The 14,697-nt window shown below is 47.1% G+C and overlaps 1 protein-coding gene across 1 annotated transcript in view; it reads left to right on the forward strand.

Annotated features, from left to right (window-relative positions):
• The window catches only part of LOC133504582 (spectrin beta chain, non-erythrocytic 4-like), a 51,795-nt gene that overhangs the window by 25,905 nt on the left and 11,193 nt on the right, over positions 1–14,697 (forward strand). The window contains 12 exon segments of the mRNA XM_061826978.1: positions 104–194; positions 4,136–4,282; positions 7,147–7,410; positions 8,131–8,355; positions 8,452–8,541; positions 9,886–10,164; positions 10,341–10,471; positions 10,944–11,148; positions 11,472–11,717; positions 12,597–12,731; positions 12,810–13,054; positions 13,438–13,576. Of these exon segments, the coding sequence (XP_061682962.1) occupies positions 104–194; positions 4,136–4,282; positions 7,147–7,410; positions 8,131–8,355; positions 8,452–8,541; positions 9,886–10,164; positions 10,341–10,471; positions 10,944–11,148; positions 11,472–11,717; positions 12,597–12,731; positions 12,810–13,054; positions 13,438–13,576 (2,197 nt within the window).

Raw genomic sequence — 14,697 nt, forward strand, 5'->3', positions numbered from 1 at the left:
TATTTGCTTGTGTCTTTTCTCCAAATCCTGCAGTTCAGCCAATAATTGCGGTAATAACATAGTAACGAGGGCGCGTTACCTTGTGCTCGTGCGTTGGGTTCAGGGGCAACAAGAACCGGGAGCAGGCCCAGCAGTGGTTGGAAAAACTCAACGACCAGTGGGCTCTGCAGAGGTTCCTGCAGGACTGTCACGAGGTGAGTACGTCAAAGACCACGCTTGATTTTGTCACGTGCAAGCGACGTGCCGTAATAAGTAATAAGTAATAAGCCACGAGGCTGGCTTGTTATATGGCTGGTGGTCTGGCCACGCCCCCTGACAGATTTCTTTTCAACCTTTTGTCGGGTCCCATTTGGGCGACGAGCTTGCCAACAACGTCTGTTTTGTCGGCGCACAAAAAATTCCAAGTTTGACGTCACAAACCGTGTTTACCGTCTGAATAATTATGAGATAATAAATCAAATCCAATCACAAATCAAAGTCCGTTGGTTACAAAAAGATGGAGTCCAATGGACGACGGCGGTCACATGAGAAGCTCAAAGAAACCATAATAATAAAATTCCACAGTATGTATGTATGCAAGAAATTGCTTTCAAATCATCTTTATTTATTTATTTTAGTTTGATTCAGGATTTTGAAACAAAACAGGAATGATTCAAATAACTATTATGGCATTTTTAAAAATAAGGGTTAGCGTCACAGGTGATCCATATCAGTCGTCGGTTCGGAAAAAAAGTTTGCCGTAAATGTGTCGCATTAGTTTCATCTGATAATAAATAATCTACCGTAATTCCCGGCCTACACAGCGCACCAGGTTATAAGCCTCACCCAGTACATTCGTAAAGGAAATACCATTTGGTACATACATAACCCACCCCTGTGTAAAAGCCGCAAGTGCCCACATTGACACACGAGATATTTACAAAGAAAGACGGTACACAGAGAGTTTAACGCTAGCCCCGTGCTAACAGGGCACGTTAAAAAAACAAAACAAAAAAACATACCGGTAAAAATCACAGAGACACGGCAGTAACGTGCTACTGCAGCGCTAACAGGGCCGGACAGGTACAAGTCACTTCCTCGGCACATATATTCCACCGGTCTCAGTCTTACCTCTTCCGCTCGAGTGCCCCCTTGTGGCCGTTAGGAAAAATGCACAAATTAGCCACATCACCGGATAGACCGCAACGTTGAAAGCGTGTGAAAAAAGTTGTGGTTTATAGGCCGGAAATTATGGCATTTTGTCAAGAAAAAGATGAATCCAAATGCACCACCAAGGTCACACAAAACCAACTCCCAAAAGTTGGACTTTAATGCGCCACACTAGTCACAGAAAATGTCACTTGTTCACCCCCCCCAAAAAAAAAAAAAAATACAATCACGCTATTTGGGATTTGGCGACTTTGGCAAAAATGGTTTGATTTCCCCCCCCCCCCCCCCCCGAACAAGACAAGACAACGATCAAAAATCCAAACATGATGAACAAAAGGATGTGCCCCATCACACCAGTCACAGAAGTTGTTGAATCAGAAAAGAAAACGTCGTCACATGCTTGGTCCTGATGGGTTCTGATCAGATCATCACCACCATTTTCTACTGGTGCGCAGCATAAATAATAATAATAATAATAATAAAACAGCAAAAAGACAAATGAGCTGTAAATGTACATTTGCGTCGCACTTTCCACTTCTGCACCCTTAAAGCTCGGCTTAATTATTGACGAGTGTTGCTCCTCATTATTCATTTAGCACATGAAGAGGACTGGACTCCACTCGCTATAAATACCGTACACCTTTTCACAGGATGGTTGTATGGCGAGGAAACATTTTTCAAGAAATGTGAATTCAGAAGGATATTTTTATTTCTCCCTTCAGTATGCGTCCCCACCATTAAATGGAATGGAAGTACGCCACAATTGAGGTGAAAATAAAATGAAATATGAGGTAAATACGACACATTAGAGGAAAAACAAAATAGATGTGAATTTGCTACATTCCTTAAATAAGATATCGATATGCGACTTTTACACAACAGGTCTCAATGGTGGGCACATGAAAACACATAAAATGAACTGTGTAGAATTGTTGATGTCTCTTTTTTTAATGATTGGTAGGATAATTTCATCCAGCCATTTTGCAAGTCTTATTATGCGTGCGTTTATCTTTCTCTTTTGCGACAAAATTGACAAACAACATGGACTTCGCCATCAAAGAAAATCACATTTCAACACCTTTTAAAGTGGCAAAAAATGTTTTTGGACGGAAGCGGACCTTTCAAAAAGTTTGACTTTTTACATATTTGAAAAGTTTGTCTTTTGAAAAAAGGAAGAACAGCAAAGTTTGACTTCATTGACTTCAGTCATGTCCTTCCGGTTTTAGTTCAGTCCGCTCGGGCTCACACGTGACATGAACCCCCTCTGAAAAATTTGGAATATTCCGCAAGTCCACAGCAAGTTTCATCATTTTAAATCCACTGCTGGCCAAAAGTAAGTTCACTTATCCATCGATCCATCCATTTTCTTAGCCGCTTAACCTCACGAGTTGGGGTGGGGCGAGCAGAACAACCCCCTGCCACCGCACGATAGGGACGAGCATCTCCGCTCGGCGTTATCCGATGGCAACTGCAGCGGCGCTGTGCGTGCGTGTGTGTCCATTTTAAAGAAAACACACACACACACACTGCACCTCCTCCATTATCAGCCACGTCCGGTAAGCCCTCCGCCCCCAACCCCCTCCCTCAATGAAGGTGGGAGGCGCCAGCGCATCATCTCAGGCCGTCTGCCATTTTATTGTTTTGGAAAAGGGGGCGGGGGGAGGAGATGGATGCAGGACGATTTTTATATTTAGAATTTTTTAGATATTTATATATATATATCTGGCTCGGATGCGCATCCTAATGATGGACCCCCGCCCCCCCTCCTTTTGCTCCTCTTCATCCTCCTCGGGCCGTCGCCGCTGAGGAGCGTCGCCGGTAAAAGCCCGTTTGACTTGGAGGCGATGCTGCATGCGGATGTGCGGATGTTGTTGCCGGGAGACCGCGATGCCGTCTGTGTGTGCGTGTGTACGTGTGTGTACGTGTACACTGCGTGGCACTTCTTGCCTGCTCGACAATCGACGTGTGTGCGTGTGTGTGATGGTTGACTGTACATTACATGCGTGTGTGTGTGTGTGTGTGTGTGTATGACCTTGTCTGTGTGTTACTGCAGTGTGGGAGGGGGGGGGAGAAGTGACTTGCGATCACAAAATATGTATTTGCTTGTGTCGACTCAACTTGTGTTCGTGAGGCGCTCATGGATCAGTTCGATGGACTTTGTTACGTAACGGTTACATTTTTGCCCGATCCTTTTATTGTTTTGCATAACAGGGGAGCATTATTATTTAAAAAAAAAAACGACAAGTGATTAACAGTCAACTTTTCTACTTATATACTGTATGTTTTTACTTCATTAAAATGTTTTTGTTTGTGTTAAGGATGTACACTTTTTAAAAGTCATTTCGTGGCCAATTATCAATAAATTACCGTAAGAGTTGATTACGATCCGTTGATGTGAATTGGCTTTTTAAAGGCAAATCATAAAAGGATTTTTTTTCTTCTGTAAACTATTGACAACAAAGCTCCCAAATTCCAAAACACAGCGGAACCTCCGATTCCAAACGGAAAAGGTTTCACGGCCCCGTTTGTACGTTTTTAATTCAAGGTCATGATTCCCATTGAAATGAATGGAAATGCAATAAATCCGTTCCAGGCCTAACATTAAAAAAAAACAAAAAAAAAAAAACATGTTATACAGAAAGGCATGAAAAGACACTTTTAAAGAAAGAAATCACAAAATTATTATGATAACACTTTATAGACAGATACTGTATCAATTTTAATAAATACTTTGTTTACCTTTTTCTTATATTTGGCTTTGTGTTGGTTATTGATGTATTATTTGTACAATTTATCCGTAGCCGTAGGGCGAATAGTGAACATTTGCACGTACATGATGGCCTCAATTCATTTCAACATAGTTCCTTGTTACTTACCAAGCTGCCACAAGATGTCAAAATGCCAGTGTCAATGATTGATTGGTTGGTTGGTTGATTGATTGATTGACGGATGAGGCTCACGAGACGGTCTTCCTCCTCGTCCTCAGCTGGGCGACTGGGTGAGCGAGAAAATGCTGATGGCGAGGGACGGAAACCGCGACGACGCGCAGAAGCTTCACAAGAAGTGGCTGAAGCACCAGACCTTCATGGCCGAGCTGGCGCAGAATAAAGAGTGGCTGGACAAGATCGAGAGGGTGAGTCCGTCCGTTGCCACAACAACACATCGGGCGCGCTTGAGGTTACTGCGAATTGCCATTCGTCCTTTTCATTTCATTTTTTGGAACCCGAAAATCCATCATTCCTTCCTTCCAAGCCCTGTCCTCCTTTTTTGCCTCGTTGCCCTTTTCACCGCATTCCATTCAGAAGCTGACTTATTTTGTGAAAAATATGTCCTACTTTTGCAAAGATGATCTCATAACTTGTAAATAACCTTGACCTTGTCCTTGTGGCCGCCTTCCAATTAGGATGTCATTATGAGCAGGAAGAAACATGTCATGTATCAGCTGAGCTATTTTGCCATATTACTGTAAACAGCAATAATCAAAACTGAAGGAGATATAGCTATATATTTTTTAAAGATTTGATGCCGGCTGATGCCAATATTACATCACGCGGATTGCAGCTCGCATCCCTTTTGTGGCAAATGTCGCGCGTCACTCGAAGCGCTCTCCAGCGCTCGGGCCGAATGCTTTGGGAATCAAACCCGCGACCGCTGGGCCGCCGAGCCCTCGCTGGAAACTCAATTGGGGTCACGCGTGCGCCGCATCACGTTTCCTGCGCGGCGTGCGGATGGGCAGAGCTGAAACTCAACCCCCCCCCCCCCGCCGGGAGCAGCATGACTTAGCATCAAATGTTGTTATCAAATTTAAAACCAAATAGGAAATATGCCGTCTTTTCCTGGAGTGTGCATCATTGTCAGCGGTGTTCGACCACAGACAAGAAGAGCATCCCGATGAGGGCACCGGCCAAGTCTTGACGCGGGTCCCGACGAAGGTTTTTCGCTGTGTTGCGTTGCGTCTCTTTGGAGAACCGGCGGACTATTTCTGTCCTCACTGAAGACGCGCACACGAGGACGCTCGGAACCAGCGATGAGCGTCCGTCGTCCACTTCGGACTAAACTGCCTTGTTTTGACAAGTGCTGATTTTATTGCCGTGCCATGATGCAGTACCGTATCTGGCAGGGGGGTGCAGCTAGTCCAGGCCTAATGAGGTTGACACGCGTGTGAAATGTGTGCAAAGTGACACCGGAAAGCCAGGACGGGCGCGGGTGGGGGTGTGACGACGTTTAATACTTGCCACTCGCTTCCGCCGCAGCGTTTTTCCCCCCCCCCCACGAATGTTGCTTCCACATCGCGAGCCAGGATGCGGAAGGAATGAGCGTCGGGTTTCGCGCGCTCGCGGGGAGGGCGGTAAATATTGACATGCTAGCCGCCGGTCGTCACATTTGGAGGCTAGCAGATGTCCGCCATGATGACACACGCAGATTCTGTCAGACGGCCTCGGTGACTGCGTTCCGTCTGTTCTCGGTGCAACGTGGACGAAACGACAAAAGGGACCGCTTGGTGTTTCTCCGTAAACAACTGCTTGTTTGGGATCACAAGGAGGCTCCAATATGTATCGCATCCGTGTTGTCTTGAGACCTCGGATGCTGCACTCGTATCCATTCGTTCCGTACGTCTCCTCTTTCTTGCAGGCAATAAAATAGAAAGACGACTCGTAGTGACTCCAACACAACAAAACAATTAAAAGTAGGCAGACAGACATGTTCGGTGGTCAGAAATACATATTCGGATTTTGTTCCGCGCTCTACGGACGTGCAACAGGCTCGCACGCAGAATGTATTCGGTAAGCGACAGGGGCTGTTACTTCCTTTCCACTCGTTTACTAAAGGAAACAAACACAGTGCGGCTCAGCCTCTGGCAAGTCATCATCAATGGAAACAGCATTACAAATATATTGTGCATGTTTCCAGAACTTATAATTGCCCCGTCGGTGTGATCGCGAGTGCGGCCGTCTGTCCGGGTGAGGGTGTGGCCTGCCCGCTGACAGCCGGGAGAGGCTCCGGCACTCCCCCCGACCCTCGTGAGGATAAGCGGCAAAGAAAAAGGATGGATAAGAGCTTAGTTTTAAACAAAAAGCATTAACTATAAACAAACAAAAAAAGGAATTTAAGAATTGAAGGAATTGTGAATTTGTCGTCACCGAGCATCTCACTGGCCCGTTTTCCGTCGTCGCGGTTTTAACCCCGACCGGCCTGCTCCTGCCCCCGTGTGGTCGCTTTTCAACTGCGCCGTCCATCAGAACTTCCTCCGGCGTCGTTCTGGCGGGCCGTGACGCGACTGTCATGTGATTGGCCGGCAGATGCCGTCGCAGCGACTTGTCACTTGTCACAAATATGGCGGACGAAAGGCTGCCGAAGCGCAGTGTGAGCGGTAACTATTCATCAATCAATCAATCAATCTTTTTATGCTTTAGGAAATGTAATGAGGTACAGAATACAGAGCATCAAATGTTGTTAAAATCTGACTTTCCTGAAAAACCATAACATTTTTCTAATCGTGGGCTATATTTTTAAATAGTAGTAGTACTTTTTTTTTCCGTGAAAAAAATGCATCTTTCTCCTGATAAAATGTGATTATCCATCCCTCCACCAAGCTTTCTTCCCAAATATAGGAGAACTACTTGCAAATATTTCTCCAAATGTATTATATTATTCCCTTGTATGACGTCATCGCCCTTTTGCTTTTTTTTTTTTTTTTTTTTTGCCAACAAGGGGTCAAATAGTGGCGAACGTTTGCTTGGGGGATGGGAGGGAGCAAGTGTGTGTGCGTGTGTGTGTGTGTGTGTGTGCACGGATGCATGTGTTTAACATAATGGTACATTATCTGCCCCCCCCCCCCCCCCGCCCCCCCATTTCATTAGCTGGCCTCAATCACACACAGAGACAAATGTGACACATATGCCTCTACGTTGTCCCCCAATAAATCTGATCCCATATGACGTGTCGGAAGTTCCATTTTACATGTGACATCGGGGTCCCCCCACCCCACCCGGGCAGGAGGGCCAGCATCTGATCCAGGAGAAGCCCGAGCTGAGCCCGCTGGTGCGTCAGAAGCTGGAGGAGATCCGCGAGTGCTGGCTGGACCTGGAGAGCAGCACGCAAGCCAAGGCCCAGCAGCTCTTCCAGGCCAACAAGACGGACCTGCTGGCTCAGAGTTACCGCGACTTGGACCAGAGGCTGGGCCAGATGGAGGGCCAGCTGGCCTACGTGGACGGCGGCCACGACTTGGCCACCGTCAACAGGCAGCTGAAGAAACTGCAGGTGGCTGCCGCCGTTTGTCCTTTGCCTGTTTTTTTTTTTTTTTCCCCCCTCCCTGACGTCAACTTCTTCACCTTCATTTTGACTTGCCGTATTTTGAAAAAATGTACAAAACAAACTTGGACTGCGTTGACCTAATATCTTCATATCTGATGCTAGCGTATGCTTTCCCGTGTCGTCATTGATAATTATCGTGCAAGCAGATAAATAAAAGAATTTATCAGAACGCGGATAGGGTCCGACGCCCCCGCGAGCGTTGTGAGGATAAGCGGCTCAGATAATGGTAATGAGCTCAGGCGCATGTTCTAAGATGGCCCTCTGCTGGCCACATTTCATATTGCACTAATTCATTGAATGTTACACCACACCACCATCGCAGTGGACCCTGCAACGTGACTATTGCGCGCACGTACATCACGATAACGATGCGCAAACAAAATATCATGTAGCCTGACTACCTACCGAGCTCGCTTTATCTTATCTTAGCGAACGTATGTACCGCACACCTAACCAGGCCGACCTTAGTCTATCTACCGACCTACCTACCCAGTTCTACCCGACACAGCTGCTCCGCCACCTATTTAGCGTATCTTACGTGAGCTTACTTTACCCACCCGTCCCCCGACCCCGGCCTTCCTCACCAGAACCTACCTATCGACCGACCGACCGACCCGCAAACTCTCTGACCTTTATGATGTTCTCTGTTGCTACCTGCGCCTTCAGACCATGGAGTACCAGATGGAAGAGTGGTACCAGGAGGTCGGCGACCTGCAGGCTCAGGCGTCCGGCGTGCCGCAACAGACGCGAGCTAAGGAGACGGTCGCCGAGCAGCAAGCTGCGGTCGAGGCTCGCATGGTGCGCCTCATCGAACCCCTCAAGGAGCGCAGACGCCTGCTGCTGGCCTCCAAGGAAGTTCACCAGGTGGGACGAGACCTGGAGGACGAGATGGTGAGTATCGGCGGAAAAGTGTACGGAGATAAAGAATTGGCCGCCGACCGCTAACGCCACTTTTTCGAGGGTCTGACGTGTGATTTTGCGTCGCAGTTGTGGGTGCAGGAGCGCCTCCCGCTGGCCATGAGTCAAGAGCACGGCTCCTCCCTGCAGTCGGTGCAGCAGCTCATGAAGAAGAACCAGGTGGGACCTTTGGAAACTGGACTTTCAAAATAAATATTGCCAGTAAAGCCCGTTCTGTCCTCTAATCGCTGCCGCCGAGCATTTGCCATGCTAAAAAAGTCTGGTCACATTTTTTTTTTTTTGTATTGTAACATGTATTTCTTTAGATTTTACGTATGATTAGTTTATTTGGTTATCTCACTAAATAACTGTGGATTAATTCATTGTCAAGAATAAAATAAACGAGAAAATAAAAAAATGTACATGCACAGCTTTTAACAATATTTTACATATTTGGATTGATTTATTATTTACCAGGAAACTATCTTCATTTTAAGTATCCACACATCCATTTTCTGGGCCGCTTATCCTCACAAGGGTCACAGGCGTGCCGGAGCCTATCGCAGCTGTCATCGGGCAAGAGGCGGCTGCATCCTGAACTGGTCGCTGGAATTATAAATAATACAATGAAAATTAGAATTACTCATTTTATTCTTTGAATGAATTTTTAGTTATATTTTGTTTATTTTAAATAGAGAAATAATCATACAATAAAATATGTTCCATACATATAAACGTCTCAATAAATAATTGGTTCATTCATTTATTGTAAAAAAAAAAAAAAAATTAAAACAGTAAAGTAAAGCTTTATTTTCAGATACGTTCACCATTTTTAAAATTTTGACAATGTATTCATTGCTTATTTTTAAATTAATTACAAATAACATGATTCACAATAATGATTTTTTTTTTTTTTTGCGGTGGGACGGCGGCTCAGCTGTAAAGGGTTGGCCTCGCAGTTCTGAGGTCCCAGGTTCTGATCCCTGACTCACTCGTGTGTGGAGTTTGCGTGTTCTCCCCGTGCCTGTGCGGGTTTTCTCTGGGTAGGCATTCCGCTTTCCTCCCACATCCCCAAAACATGCAATATTAATTGGACACTCGAAATTATATAATTATATATGAAATGATTCTATTAAATAATTAATTATAACCAAATTAATCATGAATTTTGCAAATATTTCAAGTAAAAAAAAAAAAATCTACTAATGGGCGCCTCAGTGGATCAGGTTCAAATCTGGCCTCGCCTGTGTGCAATTTGTATGTTCTCCCCCGTCCGTGCCTGTGTGGGTTTTCTCCGGGTACATCCCAAAAAAACAGCAATAGTAGGTTCATTGAAGACTCCAAATTGTCTGTAGGTGCGAATATTTTTTGTTGTTGATGTTTTCCGTGCGATTGGCTGGCGACCAGCTCAGGGTGTACCCTGCCTCTCGCCGGAAAACACGCGGGATGGATGGATCTATAAATGGCCTGACCCAACTGTTTGTTTTTTTTAAAAAGAAATTTTTTTTTTTTTTTTTTTGGTAGTCTCTTCAAAGGGAGCTCCAGGGCCACGTAAGCCGCGTGGAGGAGGTCTTGGAGCGCGCAGCCGTCTTCGCCGCGGTCCGCAGCCCGGAGGCCGACGCCGTGCGGGCGGGCCACGATCAGCTGTCCCAGCTGTGGGCCCTGCTCCTGACCGAAACCGAACGCCGGCAGCTCGTGCTGGACGCCATGTACCAGGCGCAGCAGTACTACTTTGACACGGCGGAGGTGGAGGCCTGGCTCGGCGAGCAAGAGCTGCACATGATGAACGAGGAGAAAGGGAAGGTGAGAGCGAGCGTGCGTATTTTCGGATCCGCAAAATATTCCCGCGTGTGACGCAATCAGGAACTGCCTCAAAAGACTCGACTGTCCCGCCTACCGAGGCCCGGCGAGCTCGTTCAGAGGTCCCCCCACCGTTAAAAGCGCTTCCTTTCTCGTCACCGTCGTCTCCGTCCACGCAGGATGAGCCGAGCACCTTACAGCTGCTGAAGAAGCACCTGGTCCTGGAGCAGACCGTGGAGGACTACGCCGAGACCATCGGCCTGCTGTCTCAGCAGTGCCGGCAGCTGCTGGAGATGGGACACCCTGACTGGTCAGCGAAACCCCCGAACATCACGATCTGGAGGCTTCTCGCAACAACTGAGAAATGTTAAAACCGCTCAGTAAAGACCAGATGACCAGTTTTGAGACTTTGAAAATCTATTGGCGACTCTTCAAAAGACCTTCACAAGAATCTCTTGAGACTTTTGGTGAACTGAATAGTCATGAGAGACACTTTAGTTTCGACCAATGAAATCATCTTCAAATAGTTCATAGACTAACAACAAAATCTTGTCTGACCAACTAAAGATTCTAGAGAGACTTTAAAACCAACTATCGATTCTTGAAATATTTTTTTAGACCAAATGACAAATATATGAAGACTTTTTACTCCAACTCATGAACCAAGTGAAGATCCTCCAGACCTTTTCTTCGGAGACATTTTGGACAACCTGAAAGTCACGAGTTGAAATGGACGCTTCTAAGTAACCAACGTGATGCGAGATGTTCTGTCTCTGGCGCAGCGAGCAGATCAGCAAGCGGCAGTCGCAGATGGACCGCTTGTACGTGTCGCTAAAGGACCTGGTGGAGGAGCGCAAGAGCCGCCTGGAGCAGCAGTACTGGCTGTACCAGCTCAACCGGGAGGTGGACGAGCTGGAGCAGTGGATCGCCCAGAGAGAGGTGGTGGCCAGCTCACCCGAGCTGGGCCAGGACTACGAGCACGTCAGCGTAAGTTTGGACGGCGAGGATTCGGCGTCAGCTGCTGCCAACGGCGGAGCCGGGATTTAGTCACTGGTGCCGTTCAGACAGAAGTTGCTGGAAGGACACAATTCACAATCACGTAGCTGTTTTAGACCCGAGACCTCTCTGCATCCAAAGCATGGCATCTTATTTTGGTTGAGCAAAGCACAACAACATTGTCCTTCTCGGGTAAGTTGTCTGGTAGGAACAGGTGAATAAATCCCGGGGTTATGGTTACGGTTTTGATACTCCGCAGAAGGCCTTGCGAAGGTGGCGCTACAGTCTGATGTCAAGACAATCTCTGTTGTCAGTTGCTCCAGGAGAAGTTCACCGAGTTCGCATCGGAGACGGGCAGCGCGGGTCAGGAACGCGTGACGGCCGTCAACCAGATGGCGGACGAGCTGATCGACTACGGCCACGCCGAGGCCGCCGTCATCGCCGAGTGGAAAGACGGCGTCAACGAGTCGTGGGCGGAACTCCTGGAGCTGATGGAGACGCGGGCGCAGATGCTGGCCGCCTCGCACCAGTTGCACAAGTTCTTCGCCGACTGCCGAGAGGTCAGCGCGCTCGGAACTCCGTTCAGTGAGCGTCAAAGAAATCTTCAGAATGAAAGATATCGTGGCTAAAAGTATAGAAAAGCCTTCAAAATATCTTTGCGCTTTGTTTATCCGAGACATTTGCAGTTCACTTCCAAAAAAATCTTCAAATCTAAAGACTTATGAGATGTGTTAAAGTGGAAACTTTTTTAAAAGTCTTAAAACGTCATTAAAAATCCTGGTCTAAAAAATATAATTACAAAAACATTGAAAATCATTTGCGTAACATCTTAAGAAGTCTTGAGTTTTTAGAAAAAAAAATGCAATTCTAAACAAATCTTTGAAACTCTTATGTAGTCTTTCTAGACCTGTCTTGAAAAATATCTTGAAATACCAAAAAAAAAAAAAAAAAAAAAAAATCTTATATATCCAACCAAATGTTACTACTGTAAATCTTTGTTTTACAGTCTTTGGAAAACTCTATGACTAACTTATTAAAATGAACGAAAAAACGATTTCAAAGTCCTCAAAATTCGTATGACGTCCATAAAGGCCCTTAAAAGCCCAAAAACGAAGTCTTCCAAGAAATAAGTGTCCTAAAAATCCGAAACGAAATCAAAATTTGACAAAATGTAAACATGCCTGAATTTGCAAAAATAAGGTCCAAATTATTCAATGGACCTGAAATGTTGTTCAAAGGTCTTTAAGATGCTGAAAAACATCTTTTGGGGTTTTTGCGACGAATGACTGACTTCACAATCTGACTTTAAGCGGCCTTAAAAGGTCTTTTTTTTTTTTTTTTTTTAAATTATTATTATGATTTCCTTCAGCCAACCGATTCTGGAGCAATCGCGCCAATCCGTCTGACTTCATCCGCGCTTGCGTCGATCCGGTTTACAGGTTCTGTCTCAGATTGAGGACAAACACCGCAGGCTACCGGAGGTCCGCGGCCGCCAAAGCGGCACGGCCGACAGCGGCATGCTCCAGAGGATGCTGCGCAACTTCGAGCAGGACATCCAGCTGCTGGTTACGCAGGTACAACATCGAAAACACTTTGCCCGTCCCCGATTTCAAAGCAATTGTACGTTCCCTCCCCGCCGGGGGGTCCGTCAGGTACGTCAGCTGCAGGAGAGCGCGGCGCAGCTGAGGACGGTGTACGCCGGCGAGAAGGCGGAAGCAATCGCCTGCAGCGAGCACCAAGTCACGCAGTGCTGGAAGGAGCTGCTCACCTCCTGCGAGGAGCGTCGGCTGCAGATCACCACCGAGACCGACAAGCTCAGGTTCTTCGGCCTGGCCCGCGATCAGATCATGTGGATGGACTCCATCCTCTGCCAGATCGACACGGGGGAAAAGCCGAGGTACGCTCTTTGATGCTTCTCGGGAGTTTTCGCCGGGATTTCGGGACTGGGTTAGGGTTTCGAACAAGGGTTTGGAGTTCAACAAGTTTTCGGATTGGACATTAGGGTTTCAAGACAGTTTCACACAAGGTTTGATAGAAGTGTCCAATTTGGCTTTCGATCAAGGATTGGGTGTCAAGCAAGGTGGAGCCTTTCAAAGTATGGCTTCAAATCGAGGTTACGGTTTCAGTTGAAAGGTTTCTGGTACGCTGGGTTAGCGTTTGACATTCAAATTGGGGTACCAAGCCTGGGTTGGGGTGAAGGTGTCACTTGTGGCTTCACTCTGGGACCGACCTCAGAGTTCGGGGGCCACACCGATGCGTGTCTGCCGTGTGTGTGTTCAGGGACGTGTCGTCGGTGGAGGTCTTGATGAACTATCACCAGGGTCTGCGGAACGAGGTGGACGCCCGCACTCAGAGCCTGGTGGAATGCATCGACATGGGGAAGATGCTGCTGGCGGCTCGAAACCCCGCAGCCCACCAGGTCACAGCTCCGTACCGTACTTAGTCTGCCGAGGCCCGGGACACGCGTTCAAATGGTTGTAGAGCCCACGCAAAAATGGTCAATTTTACACTTTGGATTTCGAAATCTCACGTAATCACGCTTGGTGCCAACAAAATGAAAACGAGGAAACACGTCCGGATTTGCGTCGGTTTCCCGAGTGATCCAAAATGGCGGCGCAGCCCAGACCGTTGGCAGATGCTCCAGTTTTCCAAAAAACAATTTGCTTTATTTAGAAAAGGGCTTCGTCAGCCACTCTTCGGGTGTTTGTTTTGATGTCTTGGTTTCTTCGAACGAGTACGTTTTGCGTCACGTGACCGTTCTCGGTCGCGTTTGTTTTCTATGAGCCCGTCGGCCCCAACGTGTTTCCGACGACGCTGAAATTGGGACGAAACCGGCCTTGTCGGGCTTTTGACGCGATTTGTCGGAATCGGCACAAAAAAAAAAAGGCCGACTGTGTGCTGGGCCGAAATGAAGGACGACGGCGTTATTGAGCAAAAGGCACATGCAGTTTTTACGTTAAAGCAATCTCACAGCACGCCGCCGAACGAAGTATATGAAATTTTGAATGAACTCGGTTTACTCGATTACAATTTTTTTCTTCTTTTTCAAAATCCGAACGACAGCCTGTGACGCACTTTGGGCTCTTTCATTAACGGGCCAAGCAGCTAAACACACAAATACAAGAAGAAAACGCCGACGTGAGCGCGTCTTGAATGTTCAACCGCAGCTGGAGTCAGAGCGCCTGATGTCAGCCACTAGGCCACACCCCTTGAAGGCACATATCAACACGCTACAGTGCTGTCCTGCTCCGCGTGACTGTCGGCTTGGTGTCATTTGAAAATCAAATCGGTATATTTCTTGTGGCGGCACGGTGGCGCAGCCGGTAAAGAGTTGGCCTCACAGTTCTGAGGTATCGGGTTTGATCCCGGCCCCCGCCTGTGCGGAGTTTGCGTGTCCTCCCCGTGCCTGCACTCCGCTTTCCTCCCACATCCCAAAAACATGCGACATTAATATTGCCCATAGGTGTGATTGTGAATGCGGGTGTTTGTCTCCACGTGCCCTGCCATTGGCTGGCGACCAGTTGAGGGTGTGGCCCGCCT

Source organism: Syngnathoides biaculeatus, chromosome 8, assembly GCF_019802595.1.
Source record: "Syngnathoides biaculeatus isolate LvHL_M chromosome 8, ASM1980259v1, whole genome shotgun sequence".
NCBI lineage: Eukaryota > Metazoa > Chordata > Actinopteri > Syngnathiformes > Syngnathidae > Syngnathoides > Syngnathoides biaculeatus.